Source organism: Macaca thibetana, chromosome 6 (genome assembly GCF_024542745.1).
Source record: "Macaca thibetana thibetana isolate TM-01 chromosome 6, ASM2454274v1, whole genome shotgun sequence".
In the NCBI taxonomy this organism is placed as follows: Eukaryota; Metazoa; Chordata; class Mammalia; order Primates; family Cercopithecidae; genus Macaca; species Macaca thibetana.
Window position 1 is genome coordinate 169,048,568 of NC_065583.1, and position 21,753 is coordinate 169,070,320.

Here is a 21,753-nt window from a genome sequence, read left to right on the forward strand (position 1 = left end):
TGTTGGCCCATCCACGAGCAATGTCAAGTTCGTTCTGAAAAGGCCCCGCCACAGAAGCCACGATGAAGTCACATGCAGGACAAAGTACAGAGGAAGACGGCCGGCACTGCCTTTAAACAGAGATGCCCTCCCTGAACTTTCCTTTGAAATACAAAGATACAAACAGAACCTGAAGTGGATACTAAAAGACACATCCTCAGTGATCTGGAGATACACTCTGTCTTCAGGGAAGCAGGCAAGGCGAGAGATTTCAGGAAGCCGGTGTCAGGCTCTTCCCATTGTTTGAGAGCACGACCTGCTTTTGTTCATTCATTCAACAGATTTTTGTTGAGTACTAGATGCCAGGCACTGTTATAAACCATGGTATTTGGTTCAGATCTTCTCTTCTGCATGATTCAGGAGAGTGCGTTAAAGTCCTCAGCCCATATGTGTATATCACAGAAAAGGGGCTAACAGGCAACAGAGGCCACGTCCCCTTCACCCAGGATGGGTACCTTCCACCTTTCCTGGGTGAAACAGGCAGAGGAGCTGCTTGGTCCTCCGGCATACCGAGGGGTGAAAGCCAGAAGCTTGAGGGAGGTCTATGTATTAGTCGGGGTTTTCCAGAGGGATAGAACCAATAGGATGTATGTATATATAGAAGGCAGTTTATTACCGAGAATTGGCTCACCGGATTGTATGGTGAAGCCCCATGACAGGCCATCTGCAAAGTAGGGAAAGAGAGATGCTGGGAGAGGCTCAGTCCAAGTCCCAAAGCCTCAAAACCAGGGAAATCAACAGTGCAGCCTTCTGTACTGAGAACCCTGGAGATGCTGCTGTACAAGTCCCAGAGTCCAAAAACCAAAGAACCTGGAGTTTGATGTTCAAGAGCACGAAGCATCCAGCACAGGAGAAAGATGGAAATCAGAAGACCCAGCAAGCCAGCTTATCCCACCTTCTTTCACCTGCTTTGTTCTGGCTGCGCTGGCAGCCGATTGGGTGGTGCCCACCACACTGAGGGTGGGTCTTCTTCTCCGAGTCCACCAACTCAAATGTCAGTCTCCTCTGGCAACACCCTTGCACACACACCCAGAAACTATACTTTATCAGCCATCTAGGCATCCTTCAATCCAATCAAGCTGACACCTAACATTAACCATCACAGTGTCATTGGAGCACTCAAGGCCAATGAGGAGCAGGTCTAGGGGCCTTGGTGGACAGCAAGGACACTGACCTGCCACAGTCAAGCAGGGGTCCCAGAAAGAAGACCAGAGCAGGAGAGAGAAGGCAAGAATGTGGTGCCCAGAGACAAGTCACCAAAGGGATGGGACCAAATGCTATGACTTCAATGGTACAGAAGGACTCAATCAGAAAAGGCGGTGCTGCCTGGCCATCCTGTGAGCCAGCTCCCGCCTTCAGGGACACCTCTGGCTTTGGGATTAAGTGACGTTCATTCTCAAGGCACCACACTGCACAGATTTTTTTTTAAAGGATCTCACTTTCATATTGGGAAATGTGTGTCAGCATCAATAAGCAAGGCAAAGGATGAGAAAACTGATGTCAATTATTTGATGGGGAAAAGTTCTTGGATCTCAGAAAAGAGAAGGAAAACATTAACGTTGGTTGGTTTTACCTCTGGCACAAGTCACAGGGTTATGTAAAACAGGCAATGAGGCCGGAGAAATTGGGAGGCTTCTAAAATCCCACTTTCAGAGTGGGAGTTAGTTTTAAGTGCACATCATAGAATATTCATTGATTTTGAGGTATTATGCTTTTCTGCTATTACATCAGTAAGACTCATCTTTCCACAGAAGATGCTTCTGAGAATATTGTGCAGCCTGTTCAGGGATCAGTTCAAGAAGTGCCAGAACTTCTGATCAAAATTAGGAAGTGGGAAAAAATAATGAGTAAGACCTACTATTTCATAGCACAACAAGGCGACTACAGTCAACAATAACTTAATTGTATATTTAAAAATAACTAAGGCCGGGCGTGGTGGCTCATGCCTGTGATCCCAACACTTTGGGAGGCTGAGGTAGGTGGATCACTTGAGGCCAGGAGTTTGAGACCAGCCTGGCCAACATGATGAAACCCTGTCTCTACTAAAAAAAAATATATGTAAAAAAGTAGCCGGGCATGGTGGCAGGCACCTGTAATCCCAGCTACTAGAGAGGCTGAGGCAGGATAATAGCTTGAACCCAGGAGGCAGAGGTTGCAGTGAGCCAAGATTGTGCCATTGCACTCCAGTCTGAGCGACAAAGCAAAATTCTGCCTCAGATAAATAAATAAGTAAAAAGTGTCATTGGATTATTTGAAACACAAAGGATAAATGCTTGAGGGGATGGATATCTTATTCTCCATGATGCGATTATTTCACATTGCAAGATGTATGAAAACATCTCATGTACCCCATAAATATGTATACCTATTATGTAACCACAACATTTTTTTAAAAAATAGGAAGTGAGAGACAGGCACGTGCTCCCAAGGAGGGTGCTAGCTTTACTGATGGAAGTGAAGGCAAGTCGCCGAGGTTTCTCAAGTCAGTCTCCCTAGCTTCAAGGTCATTGCAAAGACAAACCGAGCTGCAAGCACAAAAAAGCTTTAATACAGTGAATGTGATCTAAAGGTAAAACTCCTTTTCTTCAACCTGATAACTACTCTCCTGCTGTGGGGGTTCTACTCAGAGATTGCCTGTCTCCTCAAGCGCCTCACTGAGGTCCCCAAAAGCAATTCTCTCCACACCAGGAACTTGGTAATCTGATTTCTTCTTTTGCTTCGGATGTGTAACATATTCAGGGGATTTAAATTTAATAAAGGGAAACTTAGTAGGGTTATCGGCTGAGTGTGAAAATCAATAATGCTACATTTATTTAGGAATACAACACAGGCTTTCTGGATGCAGCAGAGCAATAGTAAAGCATGTTTAGTTGGCAATTTTGAGAATTTATTGGAAAATTAACTTCCATTCTCATTTTGGCTAAGGAATCATACATATAATTATGCATTTTTGCAACTCCACTGCCTGAAGCTTGATTACAGATAGTAGAGTTTCATTGTGTGGAGGATGAGGAAAATTAAATTAGGTGAAAAGAATGGGTTGCATCTTCTGCAAAGGTTCTTATTGCTAAGAAGTGTCTACACAGTGCGATGACTGCCATTCCTAACACCAGGTCTCCAGTGGAGAAATAGGTGGCCATGTACTATCAACACAAAACAACTTTCTGGAGTAATAAATCAATGCAAATATTTAAGGCATTTATATTATGTTAAAATAAATACAGAAATAGGATGGAGGACAGTGCAAAGCCCTCCTAGAAAATACTTTGACATCTGGTGGGTTCAGAAATAAACCTAACGCTTGTTAGAAAATGTTTTGTTTTTGAGATGTGATGTGGAGAGTATTAAAACGATTAAAACAATTTTTTTCAAACAAATATTCATTATAAGCTTCCGTATATATTCATATACGGAAGTAATTCGGTAACAGGAAACTGGTTATAAACCTGAGTGAGTGCACCCGGTAGAATCATTCTTGCTGCATCTAGCCTTACAGTTGAAAGACCTAAAGCAATCATATATTTTCTTGGAAGTCAATTTCTCCATAGAACAAAGAATTTTCAGGATTGATAGTTCCTCTTCCCCATAACAGTATTTTAGAAAACCTCTAGTGAGAAATATAACACTGTAAATTGTGAATACAGCTACTTATTTTTTCAATATCTTGCTTTGAACTGAGGGCCATTTTGCCTTCCTGAGGACACTTGGCAATTTCTAGAGACATTTCCAGTTGTCATGACTTGGGGCACTGGAGATTGTGACTGGCATTCAGTGGGTAGAGGCCAGGGATGTCACTAAACACCCTACTTACTACGCACAGGACAACGCCCCCCACAGAGAATTATTTAGTCCAAAATATCAATAGTGCTGAGGTGGACAATCTTAGATTACTTTTATCAACATAGTATAGGTTATAACACAGTTCTTCTCTTGAAACCACTTCACATCTTCTATGTGTGTTTGAGAATACATAATCAGATGTAATCTACAACAAAAACACATATCATCTTTCTGAGGTATCACTTCAAAGAAATTCTCTCAGAATGATTTATCAATGACAATGACATCGCTAACTTGCATTTACTCAACACACACTCACGCTATCCACATGCTAGGAAAGAACTAAAGTAAGAGAAGGAAGAGGCAGCGGCTCACCTCTCAAACAAGACCTGGCTGTAGTCGCCCAGGACGTGGGCGTGGGTGTGAAGTAGGATGGTGTTGTAGCCCACCAGCGCCACCATCATGATCAACATCTTCAGCTCGTAGTTCACCCGCAGGAACACGGAACAGGATATCAGTCCCAGAATGCAGCTGTAGATAAAGTACTGAAACAGCGAAGGACAACAGACAAATCCTTAGGATCTCTTCTAAGAAATTGTTACAATTTCTGAAACAATTACAATCAGGGGCCACCGCCAATCTCATTTGGTCAATATATAAGCCGGCTATGAAAACAGAGGCCTGTTTCTTATCTTTGATCCAGGGGCAAATGCCTGGATACATTAAATTCAGAAAAAAAAATCATCCAAAGTTTTCTGACCCAACCTTGCATGATAAATAAAAATAAGCATGTATATTGCCACTTTTTAGGAATAAAATTGTAAAAAAAACTTACATGGAAGACACATTGTTATAATCCAATGTTATTTATTTCTTGAAAATGAAAACATTGTGGCCTCCTATACATTCCTTAAATGTAAGTTAACGTCTATAGAATCTTTTTTGGCCTTTCAATTCTTTAATTCATTAAGATAATATAAATCATTACAGACAACTGTTAAAAGCAGAAGGAGGCCCAGATATTTTATTAAAAGAGAAACTGTGTGTCAGAGGGGCCTATTTAAAACAGAAGGATTTAAATCAAAAGCCTTGACCAGGGTGAGTCATGAATCCCCGGGAGTTCAACAGGCACCAGAAGAAAGTGGAAGAACCAAGTGGGAGCCAGCGAGCTCGTATCGTCCATCTTAGGGCAGAGCAAGCTGCAGGCAGGCCTGCCCCAGGTGAACCATTTCCTCACCATTTACCACTGCAGGCACCGTTCAGATAGGCTTTGGATAGCTCTGAATTCAACTCTTCACTAGCTCATTAGCTCACTTATTTGCAGCCAGTGACCTAACTTGCTTGTATCACAGTGTCTGCATGACACTGTAAAATGAGGGTAATCATATTCTCCTTGTAGGTCATTGAAAACAACAGAGATAAAAGACTAATGCACAGAGCCCAGAGTCCTGCACGCCAGGAGGGACTCGCTGCAGGGAAACAGGCGCCATCTTCAGAAAGGCTTTATTTGCTCCATCATGGGGTTTCTGTGAACAAGGTTTGTGTTACTATCTCAGCATTCCTAGAACAGAGACAACACTCAAAAAAAAAAAAAAAAAAAAAAAAAAAAAATTAAGACTTTTAATAAAACATAGATCTTATTGATTTTTTTAAACCTTGTCTTTTAAAATAGCCCAGCTTTTAAATTACTCGATTTTAATTTCATCATACTGAGTAAGCCAGGTAAGAGCTGCTTACTTTTGTCATTTGAGCTCTGCCTTTGATTTCCCCAGCTAAAGCCATCTACATTAAGCTATGTGGAAGGCTACTGATACTAGCTCAACAGTCCTGTTCCTGTGGAAGAAAGGAAAGTTGGAAATAGCAGCTTGCAGTGATCATATGGCAGGCTTTCTCTTTGTAAGAGGCACACTTGAGTGAAGGCAGCCTTAGAAATGAGTAGGAAATGAGTAGAAAAGCAGGAATGAGTAGAAATCCCATTAGTAAGGACTTCGACCTGGCACTTGGCTTCAAAAGGAAGACCAATACCTCACACTGGATTACACACCAACTAGGTCACTCTTCAGGGAGTTAAAGTCTTTCTTTGCATGGGAATGTGAAGGCCACTCTTCATTTCAGGTGGCAGCATTTTAAGGAACACTGAGTGTTGTAAGCACAGTTTCTTAGCTGCAATTGTCTGATGTCAGGTCTCCATTTTTCTGCCTCTCATGGCTTCCCACAATAGAGAACAGGAAAAGGAAAAGAAGAGACCACGTGGGTTAACGTGATAGAATCAACAGAGCTGTGAACAGGTGGACAGGCAGTATCTGAGAGGGAGGAGGGATGTAGCACGCCCTCTGAAAAGAGACCTTATTTCTAGAGAGTTCTGCCCTTGTCACCTTAGAGAAGTTACTAAGTATCTACTTTAGGGCATGTCTGAGGACTCTGATACAAGGTACATTAATGCTCTATGTTGCTTAGAACAAGACCACTCAAAGTACAGCAGTGAGTTCTGCAAGACAGGTACACAATGTGGATAGAAACTTGGCAGAGTAAGCTTGTTTCTGATGAATATAATGAAATATGAGCTTGCATTTCATATGGCTTCCTTTTTAGCTCATTTTGCTGTTAATTCACCATTACATTTTTCAAAAGCATTAGTCTGTCATAGATTAGAAATTAAAAACACAAAACAAAGCAAAATGAAAAAAGGGCCTTCACAAAGAATTTGAGAAGCCCTCATTAATAACCTAGTAGCCCTTTAATCAAGAGTCTTGAGTATTTTAAAATTGCTCCTTAAAACCAGGGAAATTGCCCCAGGAACTGGCGGGGGCAAGGCTCTTATTCAGGGATCCTGTCCCATCAGATTCCCCAAAGCAGCTGACCTTAACAAGGCAATCTGTGTCCTCCAAGAGTCACTCAAAGTAGAGATGATGATAACACCCATCTTGGAGAAGTCTCATGAAGATTGAGTAACAAAAGAGTTCAGAACAGCCTAGTCCATGAGAAACTTGGAAATTCTGCTATTATTACTACACACTAAAAGTCTTTTGTAAGTTTTGGTTTTTGAAAGAGCTCTGTTTCTAAAATTATGTTGAAAACCACTGTTATAATGAAAATTATCAACCAGTTCAACTTAATCGAATGAGAGAACAGAATAAGGAACCACTTATAAGAGGGTGTGTATGTATCAAGGGGTATATGTGGATTGTTTGGTGTGTGGGGACCTGGGGTAAAATTTTAAAGGTTCTCACAGTTTGAACCTTTGAACTATGTGTCAACACCTATAAAATATGCTAAGGTTCCACATTTCAAAATTCATTCTTAGGCTTTACATTTTTTATTTTCACATTTCAAGAACATCTACTAAAATATGTATGTTAATGGGAAGTATACTTTAGTCCATTTCTGTAAAATGGCCTTCTAGAATGCTTGGAGGCTGTGCAAGAGGTGATCTGGCATAAAAAGGTAGGTTGGGAACCTGTAAATAGCCATCCAGGGACGTGTGGGAGAGAACAGTGCAAGACGCCAGGCTGGGAGCCTGTCCTGGCTCCACGGTTTAGCCGACCAGGGAAGGCTCCAGATGGTCAGCGGTTCTGGCAGTAGGATTCTGAACCGACTTCTATTGGAGTGTACTTACTGGTAACCTGATTGCTAGTAATGTTTACCAGTTTCGACATAATCATTGAAACCAACTTGTATTTTACAGAAAGGTAACAGCCACCGCTATCGGGAGTAATTTATTAAGACTAAAGTATCTGGGTCTTAGCTTCTTCACCTGCAAAACAAGAACCCCAATAATACCTACTTCACCAGGCTCATTTTTGGGTGAAATGACGTAATGCATACCAAGTGCCCGCTGTGGTACAAACAACCTACACTGCAAAGATCCTTTATGGCTAATTTTGGAATTTTAAAAGGACTGTGTTTTCCTGCTACAGAAACAATACACCAGATGTTAAAGACTGGGAAATATACAAAAGGATATATATAAAAATAAGGGTCTCTGATAATCCCCAACATTCACTTTAGCCACTATTCATTATTTGTATATGAATTTCCAGTCTTTTTCTTTCTACTTATTATTGGCAGTATTGTTTTAAAAAATTAAGATCATACTGTTTTGTATTTTTTAAAACCATACTTTTCAATGAATAATTTATTATGAATATGCACTTATATGTCATTAATTTTTTTTACAATGTCTTATATGGTGGTTAAGTATAACCTTATCCTGTGTTACAACAAAATTTATTTTAAAATTTGCATTTTCAAATTTTTAGGTTGTTTTCTTTCTTTTGCTTTCTTTTTGTTGATGTTATATAAACACATGCACGAACACGTGTTTGGTAAACCTTTTCACTTTTAAAACTAATTTTCAAAATTAGTATTACAGGGTAAAAAGTGTGTCTGTCTTGTGCTTTTTGATAATTATTGAAATTACCACTTAGAAGAGTTATATCACTTTATACCAGCACCAGCAGTGAGCTGGGCATGCTTCTCAGCTTGCTGGGCAACTTCAGGCATCACATAACATGGGGTTTGAGAGAAATGACGCCTGTGTGGCACACACCCACAAAACGGCTTTTCAACTGTTCCCTGGGATCCTTTAGGGAGGAAGCCAGGATGTCTCCAGGCTCCTTTGGGACCGCTAAACCCGTGAGTTCACAATGCGGTTTCTGTGCAGCCAGTCCATGCAGACCTGGGGCTTCCTTGGCAACGCTGGCCAGGATCTTCAAGGCCTCATTATTGGAAAGATAGTAGCCGTTTACTAAATCCCACCTAGATTTTAGAGAACCTATTGTGTGCTTTTTCAGAATCTTTTTAAGACTGAGTAAATGTTGCCTTTCCCCACTTTAAGTTTTTAATAATTTTCTTTGACTGCAAATAAGATATTACACAGATTTACCTACATGAAATTCAAAATGATTTCCTTATTCTTTTAGGGATGCCAAGTGTGGCGAGTTGTTTGGCTCAAACATAGTGGAAGGAGAGATTTAAAAAAGTATTGCAGCTATTCTTTTTTTTTTTTTCCTGTCAGAAAGCATCTTCATGTTAAAATTTTAAACTTAAAGTGCCACGTGGATGCGAAAGGGGGACGGCTTGGTCGTTGCACTCTCTTCCCAGCATCCAGCCTATGGATCATACGGATGCCAACACCATTGGATCAAGGAGGAAGAGGCAGGCCACACCGTTAATTTAAATATTTCTTTGAAAAAGAGAGCTCCAAATGGCCCACAAATGGCCCACAGTGAGACTACATTCAATAGACTCTCACGATGACTCCAGCTTTTCACTTTTCACATAACTAAATAGAGAAGTCAACACCTAGTCCTCACTGGAGTTTATGATAACACCTCATTTGAAGGGCAGGATCTCCTGGGTAAGGGACGAACCTATACCACCCCCTCTTCCCAAGCCCATGGGGACACTGCTTTTGCACCTTGGCCATCTTGCCCATGACGTAGTCAAGGCCTCAGAAGCCTTCAGGAAAGAACACCAGAAGTCACTTCTATCTGTGCATGGAACTGTGAGCTTCCCAAGAAATGAAATGATGGGAAGGGAAGAAAGAACAGAGCAAAATATCAAGGAAGAAAATCAGAGAAGGAGGAATGGGAAAATAAATCCACTTTATTGCCATAGCTAATGGAGTTAAACATTTTGGTAGGGAATTTTGAAAGCATACATATTAAATTATCAATTTCAGTCCCCAAAATAGTTCACTTAGCATTCTCAAAACTGATTATTTGAGACGGAAACTAAACAAGCATAATCTGCACTACTTCCAGATAATTATTTGGAAAGTGAAAAGGAGAGTATCAACACTTTTTTTTTCACAAACGATGTATGGAAGAACAAAGTTGTTAAGCAGTAAATAACTGACTTAACTCTTCACTTGGAAGACTAATGTGTTAATACATTTTGAAGTTTCAACCTAGGTCTTTTGTGATACTGGTTAAGATGAGTCAGTTAGCAAGAATTACTGGGGAACAGAATCACTGGGCAACGTATGCCGCCAAAGAAGAGGGAAGAAAATGAGATGTGGGTAGTTTTATCACAGCTTTAAGGGGGATAATATTAATTCACTGGAGCAATTGGCACTGTCTCTAAGTGAGAAACCCAGAAACATGGTGCCTTATAATTGAATGCCATATGGTAGGAAATATGCTAGAAGTGCTGTAGTGGTTAAGAGAAGAAGGCAAACATTACCGGTGAAAGCATCACAATAACATTGTAAGTTTTCAGATGTAAGTTTAGCCAGTCCCCAAGGACCCGGACTTCTAGCAGAGGCTGACATTTGTAATTTCAGGACCACTCAGGGATTGATACCAGAGAGGAAATGCAAAGTCTAGAACACATATGAAACTTAAAAAGGATATATGTTAATCCAGACTACTAGCATACAGGAGAGCCACCAATGCAGTCATAATTGCAATGTTCTTACCGGGAGGAAAAATAAATTTTGCGCACGCAGAATCGCCGCCTGATTATTTGAGGCTGAAAAGCTTGTGTTTGTTGTATTGGCAGTTGGAGGGATTGTTTCCTCTGAGTCACTCAGGAAAAACTGCAAAGAGAAGGTTTTTTTTTTTTTTCAATGAATTAGTGCAAATTAGATTAAATAACTAGCATGTGGGTGTTAACTTTATGAATTCTGTGTTCCTTATGCACAGTCAACAGGATTGTTTATGTGGACTTGGGAATTCCTACTGAATAAGTAATTAACGATTTATTGTTCTATACATTCAATAGAGAATTCCAGAACTTCAAAATTCACATTAAAGAAATTAGAGACACCTCTATCAAACAGTAAATTAAAAGTACACAAAGCTCTTGGCAGAGGGAGTAGTTAGAATTACATTTGAATCCGATAACGCCTTTGAAGCCGGTATCACCATGTATACATTCAACTCTCTACCATCAATTCGGAGCCTTCAGAATGTTTTTTCCCCCAGTACCTTTGCCATCTTGGCTCAAACATTAAATGAGTCAATACAATCCTATGAATTTTTGATGTTTAGAATGAAAATTAATTTTATGGGCAAAATGCAATCGCCAGCCTCGACATTCGTATCTATTATTTGTGAGTGCTTGGCAACTCAGATCGTAAGGGGTGAACAATTTAAAAGGACGGATATTCTCAGGACTGCTGGAAAGGGGATTTTAACTAAAAAACAGAAAGGTAATGCTGAGAAAATAATGAGCTCTTATGTAATGGTCACCAATATAAGCACCAGAAGGACAGCATCAACCTGTTAGCAAGGCAGGAGAAATTTGTCTCTCTCTCTCTCTCATCCTCTCTCACCCGCTCGCTCTCTGTCCTACAGAAGCTGCACCCAGACTAAATACCCAAGGATCAGCCACTTTTCTGTCATGTGGCTAAGGGTCAGAGGAATGTTCTGGAAACAAACCAGAGAATCATGACTTCAGCCCATTCCTTTTACTGAAAGAAATTAATCTCATCCATACACCTATTGAACAACTTGTGTTTTCTGCATAGGGTTAACCATACATATTCAAGGTTTAAAAAGTGAAACTTCCTTATAGTTTCTACGGTTGCTTTTGTTTGTTTCTATTGAGTTATTTCCCTGGACTGCATAGTTCCGTCAAATACCTAAACTAATTTATTTGGATAGATAAGAAGACATTTATTTAGTCTATTCTTGGGAACATTCCCCTCATAGTCGATAGAGATATGAGATACAATATTTCTGCCCATTATATCATTTGATTAAATTTGGCAAAATGCTGATTTAAGCATCAAAGAAATATAGTAGATTTCTTTATGTATGATGAAAGAACTTGTAAAAATTGTCACATCCCTGGCCGAACTACAAATGTGCTAATATTTTGGAAAAAATTATATCAGGGATTAGAAAAGAAAATAATGGAATAATTGCTTGGCAAACATCAGGCTCCAAAAGGGTACAGATTTAGATTTAGATCTGATAGACCAAAAATCCAATTGATTTAAATATTAAAAAAATCAACAAATGGCAAAGAAAAGGAGATTGTTTAGCTTGGTGGGTTACTAGTCTTAAGTGCCAAGGATCTTAAAATAATTAACAAAAACTTCTTGATTATATCACCATATAGGCAAAAAACTAGGTAAAATGAAGTGTTGCATTCTTGACATACAAAAAATGAGTAGTTTACTTTGTGAAAAATGTGTCTTGCAAGGAGGTTTTGCAATAAATATGATGGTTGAACTTGAATAACAAGAGAAAACTCCAATCACTACACATGTTTCCTAATCCACTTCTGCTACGTCTTTCTAGTAGTTATTAATATCAACTCCCCGTAAATTCAAGAAACTCTTCATTCTGTCTAAAATCATATTACAATTTTGAATCAACTTCCCTTCCTCTGTCTTCTTTGCATTTTAAAGTAACAAACTCATATCATTCCCTAATTGTAGCCAGTCAAACACTCAAGAGAGTTACTAATCCCTTGCCCACCTTCCTTCCAGGTAAAACTACCCCAACTTTCTCCACTGAAAATATTTTTAGCATCATAACGATTTAGGGAGCTCTTCTCTGGACCCAATTTAATTTTCTACAACCTTTGTCATAATTGGGACAATGATGTCATCATTCTGAACAAAACTTCCTAAATAAAATGCTAAGGAACACTGCATATTTTTAGTTTACTTGCAAATTTTACATTTCTCAGGCAATTTAAAACATATCAGAATTACATTTTTCGAATCACATTAAACTGTGAACAGGTGCTTTTGTATTGTTTTCTGCCTGATGACATCATTGTGTTTGTCATTTGGTTGAAATTAGAAGTCTACCTGACTAGACTACTAGTTAACTATGGCTAACTCCTTGCCTGGCTGGCTCACAGATTTATATATGCTTTACTTATAATAAATTTCTTGGAAATTTCTCAGAAGAAATTGCAAAATGCTGCAAGGAATCAAGTGATGACATTCTCAAAATGTCAGGAATAAAATGGCAGCACATTCGGCCACTTATATGAGATTCTCAACAGCCAGCTGGAGACTAATACGGAAAAAACACTACATATGAAACAAACATGGACCACCAATTGTTTTTCTCCACTTTTTATTGAGGTGTTGGTATCACATGGATAAACGTCGAGTGTTTCAGATATCCCGTTAAAATCACACAATTCACTGGAAATAAAACTGACTTGGACATTTTGGCATTCAATACCAATGAGTAGTGAGACTTAAAAAGCCAGTTCTCTGAACACACGGTTCCCATTGACCCTGGCTCTTGTAAGGGTCATTAAAATGCAGGCTGGGAATAAATATTAGTGACTGGAAATTGACGCGGAGCCTCGAGATGAACCGGCCCATCCACGCAGTCAACAGCAGAGGCAGGTCAGGGCAGCCTCAAGCCGTCACACGTTATTCCTAACGCATCTCTCCCCTTTGAGGTACAGAGTCGTGGCAGACGATGACAGAGAGGCAGTTAACAAGGGCTGCTTGCCACTGGCTGGAAAAACGCAGGGCAAACGGAGGCTCACCTGCTGCAAAGGGACTGGGGCATCCAGAAGAAAAGGAACACCCGAGGGCACAATGCCAGGGGCAAGGAGCCAGACACAGAGGGACTGATATTGTGTGACTCCACTCATGTGGGGTCCCTGGAATAGGCAAATTCATAGAAACAGGAAGCAGCACAATGGTGACCTGGGGCTGGGGAGAGGGAGGATGGGGAGTGAGTGTTTCATGGAGACAGAGTTGCTGTTTGGGAAAATGAAAAACACTCTGGAGATAGATGGTGGTGATGGTCGCACAACATTGCAAATGTACTTAATGTTACTAAACTGTATGTTTAAAAATTGTTCAGTAATATATCTTATGTTATATATATCATACACAATTAAAAAATACATTAGAAACAGAAAAAACAAAGAAAGAAAATGAAAGCACTCTTCCTCTGCCTCAAAGGGAAAACTTAAACAAATCACAGGTGCTATACATGAGGACATGAATGAGGCTAGGACTTTAAACAGATGAAGTTTTCTGAGAGCAAGTTACATGCTCTTCCCAGTGACTTAAAGCATATGCACTCCCACAGCCCCCCACCTCCGCCAACACAAAGAACTGTTATTCTTGCTGAAATGTGAGTCCGATGCCTGGATTAGTCTCACTGGGTTAACAACAGCTAAGAAATAGAAATACAACTTGAGGATGGGGCTCCCTCAGTCTGGAAAACGTGTTCAGAAAAAAAAAAAATGCTGAGAAAAAACATGAAAAGCTATACTCCTTTAACTAGAAACTGCTCCCGGATGGACAGGTTCAAGTGGGACTAGGTAAAAAGAGACAGAAACAATCCTGGGACCATTGAACTGCATGTAAGTAAAGACTGAGTTTCACTCACATCCTTCAGCAGAAGGTGTCGCCTTCCTGACGTGAGTGACAGGAGCCCGCTTCCCTTGCACCGCCCTGCACAGGTGCCCCCTCCTAACCTACCTGCCTGCCTGCTTGGGCAGTCTGAGTGCCGCATCAGCACCACCTCATGAGGCATGTGGCCCTGAGCGCTGCCTCCGCCTCACACAGTCGGAGTTCAGGAGCCCGGGGCATCTGCAGATCCTCAGGTGTGGCCAGAGGCAGAGCTCCATGGACAAGTCCTGCCTCTTCTGTGATTAATAAGACATTATACACAAGGCTGTACAGCTAGGTCATGTTATTTCCTTTCCGTACCCAACGTCAACTTTCCTACAGTTTTACGTTTTTTCTTTGACATAAGTATAAGAGGAGCACCTGCGTGGAAAAGAACCACTAAGTTCATGGCACCAGGTATCAATACAAACGGTATTTTTCTGCACACTTGGAGGAATTCAGTGCCTGAGCAGCTCTGATTTCTTCTCCCCCTGCATCGATAGATAGGAAAAAGTAGGGGAAGGTAATTTAGCTTATTTCCTGCTTCTACTGCTACAGAAGGCAGCTTGGTATGTGGAAAATCTGCAGAAGGCACATTAAAAGTATTAAAAAGTGTGATGAATGATTTTTGAGAAAGAAATAAATCTCAAGGGTCATCCATCATACTTTTAATGTGTCTTCTGTGGAGGAAGGAAAACAACATTGGAGACATATTTCTGTTACCAAAGGCAGTCGTTCTCTCTCTAAAGGATCGTAGCTACTGTTGAAAGAATGTCTCCTCCTAAATGATCAGCTTGTCAAACATTTATAGACAGTGACTGAACTGTCTGTCAATCATGACTAATTACGCTACACAAAATAGAGTTAGCTTCCAAACCAGATTTGTTTCTCATTTATATCATCTTTAAGAATTACGTGATAAATTCTGGTTTTATAAGGTCAAACTAGATGTTACAAAAGGAAATGGTTTCTTATTTAGAGGGCTGTATGCTTACCTATTCACTCACTCATTCTTTCATTTAATAACTAATGAATGGAAGGCATTTTCCTAGGACATGTGGAAAAAAACCAAAGATTTCCTCAAAGTTCATTCTAGTATTATTCATAACACCCAAGATATGGAAACAATCTGTCTATTGATGGATGATTAGATAAAAAAATTTGGGGCTGGGCATGGTGACTCACACCTGTAATACCAGCACTTGGGAGGCCGAGGCAGCAGATCACGAGGTCAGGAGTTCAAGACCAGCCTGGCCAACATGGTAAGACTTCATCTCTACTAAAAATACAAAAATTAGCTGGGCATAGTGGTGGGCGCCTGAAATCCCAGTTACTCGGGGGGCTGAGGTAGGAGAATCATTTGAACCTGGGAAGTGGAGGTTGCAGTGAGCCGAGATCACCCCATCGCATTCCAGCCTGGGTGACAGGGTGAGACTCCATCTCAGAAAAAAAAAAAAAAAAAAAAAAAAAAAGAAAGAAAGAAAAAGAAAAAAGAAAAAAAAAAGAACAAAATAGAAAAGAAATTTTGATACACACACATACACAATGGAAAATTATTTAGCCTTAAAAAAGAGAAAAATCTTGTCATTTGCAACAACATAGATGGATATGCAGAACATTATGCTAAGTAAAATAACCCAGGCACGGAAAAATGAATGCTGCATGATCTCACTTATATATGGAATAAACAAAGCTGAATACACAGAAACAGAGAGTAGAATGGTGGTTACCAGGTGTGGGGGAGGCCAGGAAATGGGAAGATGTAGGTCAAAGGGTACAAAGTTGCAGTCATGTGGGATGAACGCACCTAGATTACTAAAGCACAGCGGGAGGACTTGGTCAATAATACTCTGTTGTATTTAAGATTGGCTAAGGGAGTAGATTTTAGGTGCTCTAATCACACACAAGAGGTTATGTGGAAGGCGATGGATATGTTCAGTTGCTTGCCTGTAGTAATCATTTCACAGTTTATATGTATATCAAAACATCATGTTCCACAACTGAAATTTATATAATAAGAGAGAAAGAAAAAATGATCTCACTCTTACGTTTGCGTATATGATGTTAAATGTATTGTCCCCTAACTCATATGTGCTGCTGCTGACCAGTGAAGGTCGACCTCAGGAAGTGTACTCAATTTGCTTGCATGCACGGTGAACACGCTCCTGACGGGCCAGGAGGAGGCTTCATTTTACATGCATGTGTCAGTCACCCGAGGGTTCTGAGTACATCGGAACGCTAGCTTGTGCACCCTGCTGCCCTTCAAGTGCGCTTTCATCAGCCCCTCCGCCACAGAGTCACTTCCAACCCAGTCTCTCTCACAGCTTTCATCTACCAAAGCGCACTTGGTGCTTGGCCATGCGCTCTCCTGGGAAGCTGGATCTTGGAACAGCAGCACTAACGCATACATGCAGGTCACAAAGTCGAGCCCAAAAAACCCATTTTAGAAAACACGCTCAGACTTCTGGCGTCTCAGGCCAACGCCCCTTGCCTGCCTCTCTCTCTGTCCAGGTTCCTCCCCCGTGATTTCTTCACATCCTTGCAGTATCCAGGAAATTGCATATGCAGAGAGCTGAGGCATTCTTGTGGCTTGTGGCGTGTCTGCAGAAAGGCTCTTTCAAGAAAGCCTCTCTCTTGTCCCTGTCTTAAATCTCTCACCTTGAGTTCCTCACCCTGAGGCCGTCCCCCTAAAGCAAGCTCTGGGACCACAGCAAGAACAGCACTCCCCACCACCCCTACCTCCCAACCCTGTTCTTCAGGCAGAATGCGCCCGGCTGGCCAGTCTCGCTCCCATGAGCAGGTGCCTTGAGTGGATGAATGCAGCAGGTCTCCACCTGAGCCCTGGCATTTCTGTCTTTCTGGAGCCCAGTGGTACCCCAGAAAATTGCTTGTTGTCTAGACATGGCACATTTTCCCTCTTCAGCTGTTTTCCATTCATTCTGGATTAAGCCCTAATTGGAAATAAAAGATGTCACCATCCAGGCACGCCTGAGACCTAGAAGAGGAGGCCTCCTTCCCCAGCAGAAAATAAGCCTCAAGTGATGCAAACATCCAGGAAGAAGGGGAGACCCACTTTGTGCCACTCGCTCATCTTACGGAAGGGCAGGAGGAGGGCTTCCAGTGGTGGGCCGGGCCCATCAGGACCTCTCCACAGGGGACTGCCAGCCAAGGGCCTGCAATAGCCCAGGGAGGCTGTGGCCTGCATGGACTTGCCTGCTGAGCCCCTCCTTCTCCGGCAACAGAGGAGCCTTTGAACTAGCTGTTCTGGAGGCTGAGCGGGTGGCTGGAGGAGGTAGCTGTGGTGGCACCTTTCAGCGGCCTGCATGTCTGGGGAGCCCCACAACAGGGCTGACCTCATGTTCTTTCTTGGGGAGCTCCGGAGAGGGAGCTGGGGGACACAGGCAGGTGAGGTAGGGCTGCCAGCATGCTTGTACCCAAACTCATGACACAGGAAAACCTGCAGGAGTCACACACATTCACCTCCAGAGAGCAGGGAGGACAAGCTACAGCTTATCTCTGAAGGCGCCTTTGCAGGTGTCACTAAGATCAATTTCTAGGCAACACAAAGCGATGGAGAGGCCATCCCACTCCTGCTGCTAGTGCTTGGCCCATCTGGGATCCAGGTGGTGTCACCCTCACCTGAATCTGCAGGTGTCTGAGAGGAACTTACGATCACTAGTTCCTAGTGAGAGGAACTCTACGATCTGGAGGACTGGCCCCATGTAAACATTCAAGGACCTAATCTACTTCTTCAGGTGGATTTGTTTTTCTCTACTTCTTTTTTTTTTTTTTTGAGATGGAGTCTCGCTCTGTCGCCCAGGCTGGAGTGCAGTGGCCGGATCTCAGCTCACTGCAAGCTCCGCCTCCTGGGTTTACACCATTCTCCTGCCTCAGCCTCCTGAGTAGCTGGGACTACAGGCGCCCGCCACCTCACCCGACTAGTTTTTTGTATTTTTTAGTAGAGACGGGGTTTCACCATGTTAGCCAGGACGGTCTCGATCTCCTGACCTTGTGATCCACCTGTCTCGGCCTCCAAAAGTGCTGGGATTACAGGCTTGAGCCACCATGCCCGGCCCTTTTCTCTACTTCTTAATATGAATTTCTGTTCTTGTCCCAGAGGCAAACATCCCTCCTTCTCCCCTTCCACCCACCTGTCCTTGCCCCTCACTTCCTCCAGGTCCACGTGGCAGACTCCTCCTTTAGCCCTCCAGGACTCCATCTAACAGGCCTTGCTCTCCCTTCCCCTCATGCCTCTGTTGCTGCCTTCGCCTCCTCGTTTCAGAATGACTTGATGATGAGGTTACCCAGCTGTCTGTCTCCTACTCCTAATCCTACTCCTAGAAGGCACAGAACTGTCTTTGGGGTCTGAGCACCCAGCACATACCAGGCATATCTTTATATTCAATAAATATTACATTTCACTGCATGAATGCTTTCTACTTTATAAAAACAATGTTATTATTATGAAATAATATATGGTCTGTCACCACAACCTGACTGTGGGCCCCTGGAAGGCAAGGACTACATCTCCTAACACTCTGCATTTCCCATTGAGGGAAGCCTCCACTACAGGAAGCATCAGATCTATGGCTGCTGCTGTTGATGTGAGAACAATAAGGACATGTCTCAAAGCACCGTGATGAGCCAAGTGTCTATTCTGGGGGAGATAACCAGCAATGATGAGACTGATATAGTAAGAGTGGCCATTGGCTCAATAATTACAAAATGACCAGAACTGTCCTAAGTGTGGTGGGAACATTGGCTCATTGAATCCTTAGAACCACCTTGGTAGAGAAAGTCTTGGTTCCCACTTTCAAAGAAGTGAAAATGGAGCCTGCGGAGTTCAATGAAAACGTCCTTATAGTCGCGCAGCTGGTGAGACGGGGAGCACGGGGTTGCAATCGGGTCTTTTAAACTCCAGGGCAGGACACCGCACTCCCCTTAGTTTGAGGGTTCCTTTGCCCCTCATGACTGTCCTTAAGACATTGCAGTCATTTCTGCAGCCTGTTGAGGGGCCACCATGAGCAAGGAAGTGGGGAACTGCTCCAAGGAGTCACCCCATCTCTCAAGGTGGCTCTGTGAAAGCATCCCTTCCCTTAGAGAAATGACTGCTGTAGTCATTAGATGCTAAATTTAACAGGCAGCAGCTGGTGTTGCAAAGGAGTTAAAAGCGAGTTTCCAAAATTCCACAGGACAGGTCCCAGAAGGGAAGAACGCCCTGCCTGCTGTGAGCCCTGACTCACCCTGGGGCTGACCATGTTGAACACAGCCATGGTCCGGGGTTGGCCATGTTGAACACGGCCATGGTCTGGGGCTGGCCATGTTGAACACGGCCATGGTTAGAGGCTTACCATGTTGAACACGGCCACGGTCCGGGGCTTACCGTGTTGAACACGGCCACGGTCCGGGGCTTACCGTGTTGAACACGGCCATGGTTAGAGGCTTACCGTGTTGAACACGGCCACAGTCCGGGGCTGGCCATGTTGAACACGGCCACGGTCCAGGGCTTACCGTGTTGAACACGGCCATGGTTAGAGGCTTACCATGTTGAACACAGTCATGGTCCGGGGCTTACCATGTTGAACACGGCCATGGTTAAAATGATGGCTGTAGTGATGATCGTGAGAGAGATCCGTGGCCAGGGTCGGTTGGCAATGATGCCTGAGGACTTCAAAAGCCACATGAGCAGGGGAGAGGCTTTTTTGCTGCATTGCTAGGAGAAGAGAGAAAGAAAAAGAAGAGCATTGCTAGTTTATGACTTCTCTCCAGTTTCTTGATGACAATGTTTAAAACCACAAGAAGCACCAACATTATTCATAAACATGTAGATTCTAGCCTCCCCTGGGGACTCATACCAAGTCACAAACCTTATTAAAATTATGTTGGCATCATTGCTACCAACTGAGAACAAATTAAATGCCTATGACAAAGGTACATTGTGCTTGTATGTCTTTTAAAACAGACCTGAAGTTATGTTTTTAAGTGACTCCTTTCTCAAAGGAAAAATATCAGTTAATTACATCACCCTGGGGGATATGTTGGGTCTCTGATCACAGCTACGATGAAAGTTATCATTTATTCAGCTGATTTATGTGGAAAGAGATCAGCACATCTCCTGACCCTTTTAATGCTGCATTAGCAGATCACAAGAATACAGCCCAGGCCACAGACTTAGTTTGGCACCTAAACTTATAAATACGGTATCTGAAAGTCTCAGGCATGAGGCATGATGGCTTTGTGTGATCCCGTCTGGTCTTGTGGGGGTTTTCTCCCACATGGAGAAGCTCTTTTTTTCCCCAAAAACATTTTTTAACAGTGTTGAGAAACACATAATATAAAACGTGCTCTTTAAACCATTTTCAAGTGTAGAGCTCAGTAGTGACAACCATATTCACATTGTTGTGTAACAACTCTAGGATTTTCAGTCTTACCAAATTGAAACCCTATACCCATGGAGAAACAAGTCTCCATTCCTCCCTCCTCCCAGCCCCGGCAACCACCATTTCCCTTCCTGTTTCCACGATGGTGACTACTCTAAGACCTCGTGTAAGTGGAACCATCTAGTAGTTCTCCTTTTGTGACTGGCTTATTTCTCTCAGCATAATGTCTCCAAGGATCATGATGTTGTAGCATTATGCCAAGATTTCCTTCTATTTTAAAGCCTGAATAAAACTCCATTGTATGGATCTATACTTTTTTTTTATCCATTCATAAAATGGACACTGAGTTGCTTCACCTCTTGGCTGTTGTGAATATGCTGCTATACATATGGGGGTTGGGGAAGCTTTTTTGATATAAGAAGGAATTGAGGTCTTTGGGGAACGACAGCCAGCATTTGCTCCCCATTCACTATGGGGTCTCAGTGAATGAGCTCACCCATCCTGAGGGTCACCTTTCCAAAGATTCTCACCATCTCCCAGGTATGAGTGTGCAGCAGTACACAGAGTTCCACTAAACTGTGAGTGACATCAGCTCTGCCTATGCAGATGCTGCGTGGGCATAATTTGCATACATTATCTGATATGACAAGCAGGATGTAAAAGTACTCCAGGGATTGATATCTTCACACTAAAGGAATGTGGTCCCAAGACTATGTGTCTTGGAAACAAACAAACAAAAAAGGTGATGATTTCAAGAAATTCATAAGAAGGAATAACGTAAATTATACCCTTTGATTGATACTACTAAGTTAATCTATTGGCAAACAAAGCTGGTGTGACATCAGTGAAATTCAAATTCAAATAAAGAATATTCCTGAACAGCATGAATAGGCTGTGCTTTAGTTCTCTACTTCTTTCACATCTTCTTTTTGTACTGTTCCTAAAATTATTGTTGCCCTAAGTGTTGCTGTATGTTCAATGTTGATACAGCAGTTGAATGAGAGTCTAAATACAGGAGAGAGGAGTTGAGAAGGATGAAGATTCGGCCAGTGGCCTAGCTTCAAACCTCCACTGCTGGGAAACTTGCTGCCAGTTAATGATCGTCTCGGAAATGGGGTCTCTGTTTCTTCCTCTTAGAAATGGGGATAATAACAGTACCTGCCTCATCTGTCTTTCCAGAGGTTTAAACGAGTTAGAGAAGGTGTGTGCGACAGGACTTACAAG

The 21,753-nt window shown here is 42.2% G+C and overlaps 1 protein-coding gene across 1 annotated transcript in view; it reads right to left on the bottom strand.

The window, feature by feature from the left end:
* Positions 1–21,753, bottom strand: part of ADCY2 (adenylate cyclase 2) — a 429,519-nt gene that overhangs the window by 51,261 nt on the left and 356,505 nt on the right. Inside the window, exons 16-18 of the mRNA XM_050792931.1 lie at positions 19,725–19,862; positions 10,241–10,360; positions 4,195–4,364 (exon numbers count right to left, since the gene is read on the bottom strand). Coding sequence (XP_050648888.1) covers positions 4,195–4,364; positions 10,241–10,360; positions 19,725–19,862 — 428 coding nt within the window. The remainder of the gene's footprint in view (positions 1–4,194; positions 4,365–10,240; positions 10,361–19,724; positions 19,863–21,753) is intronic.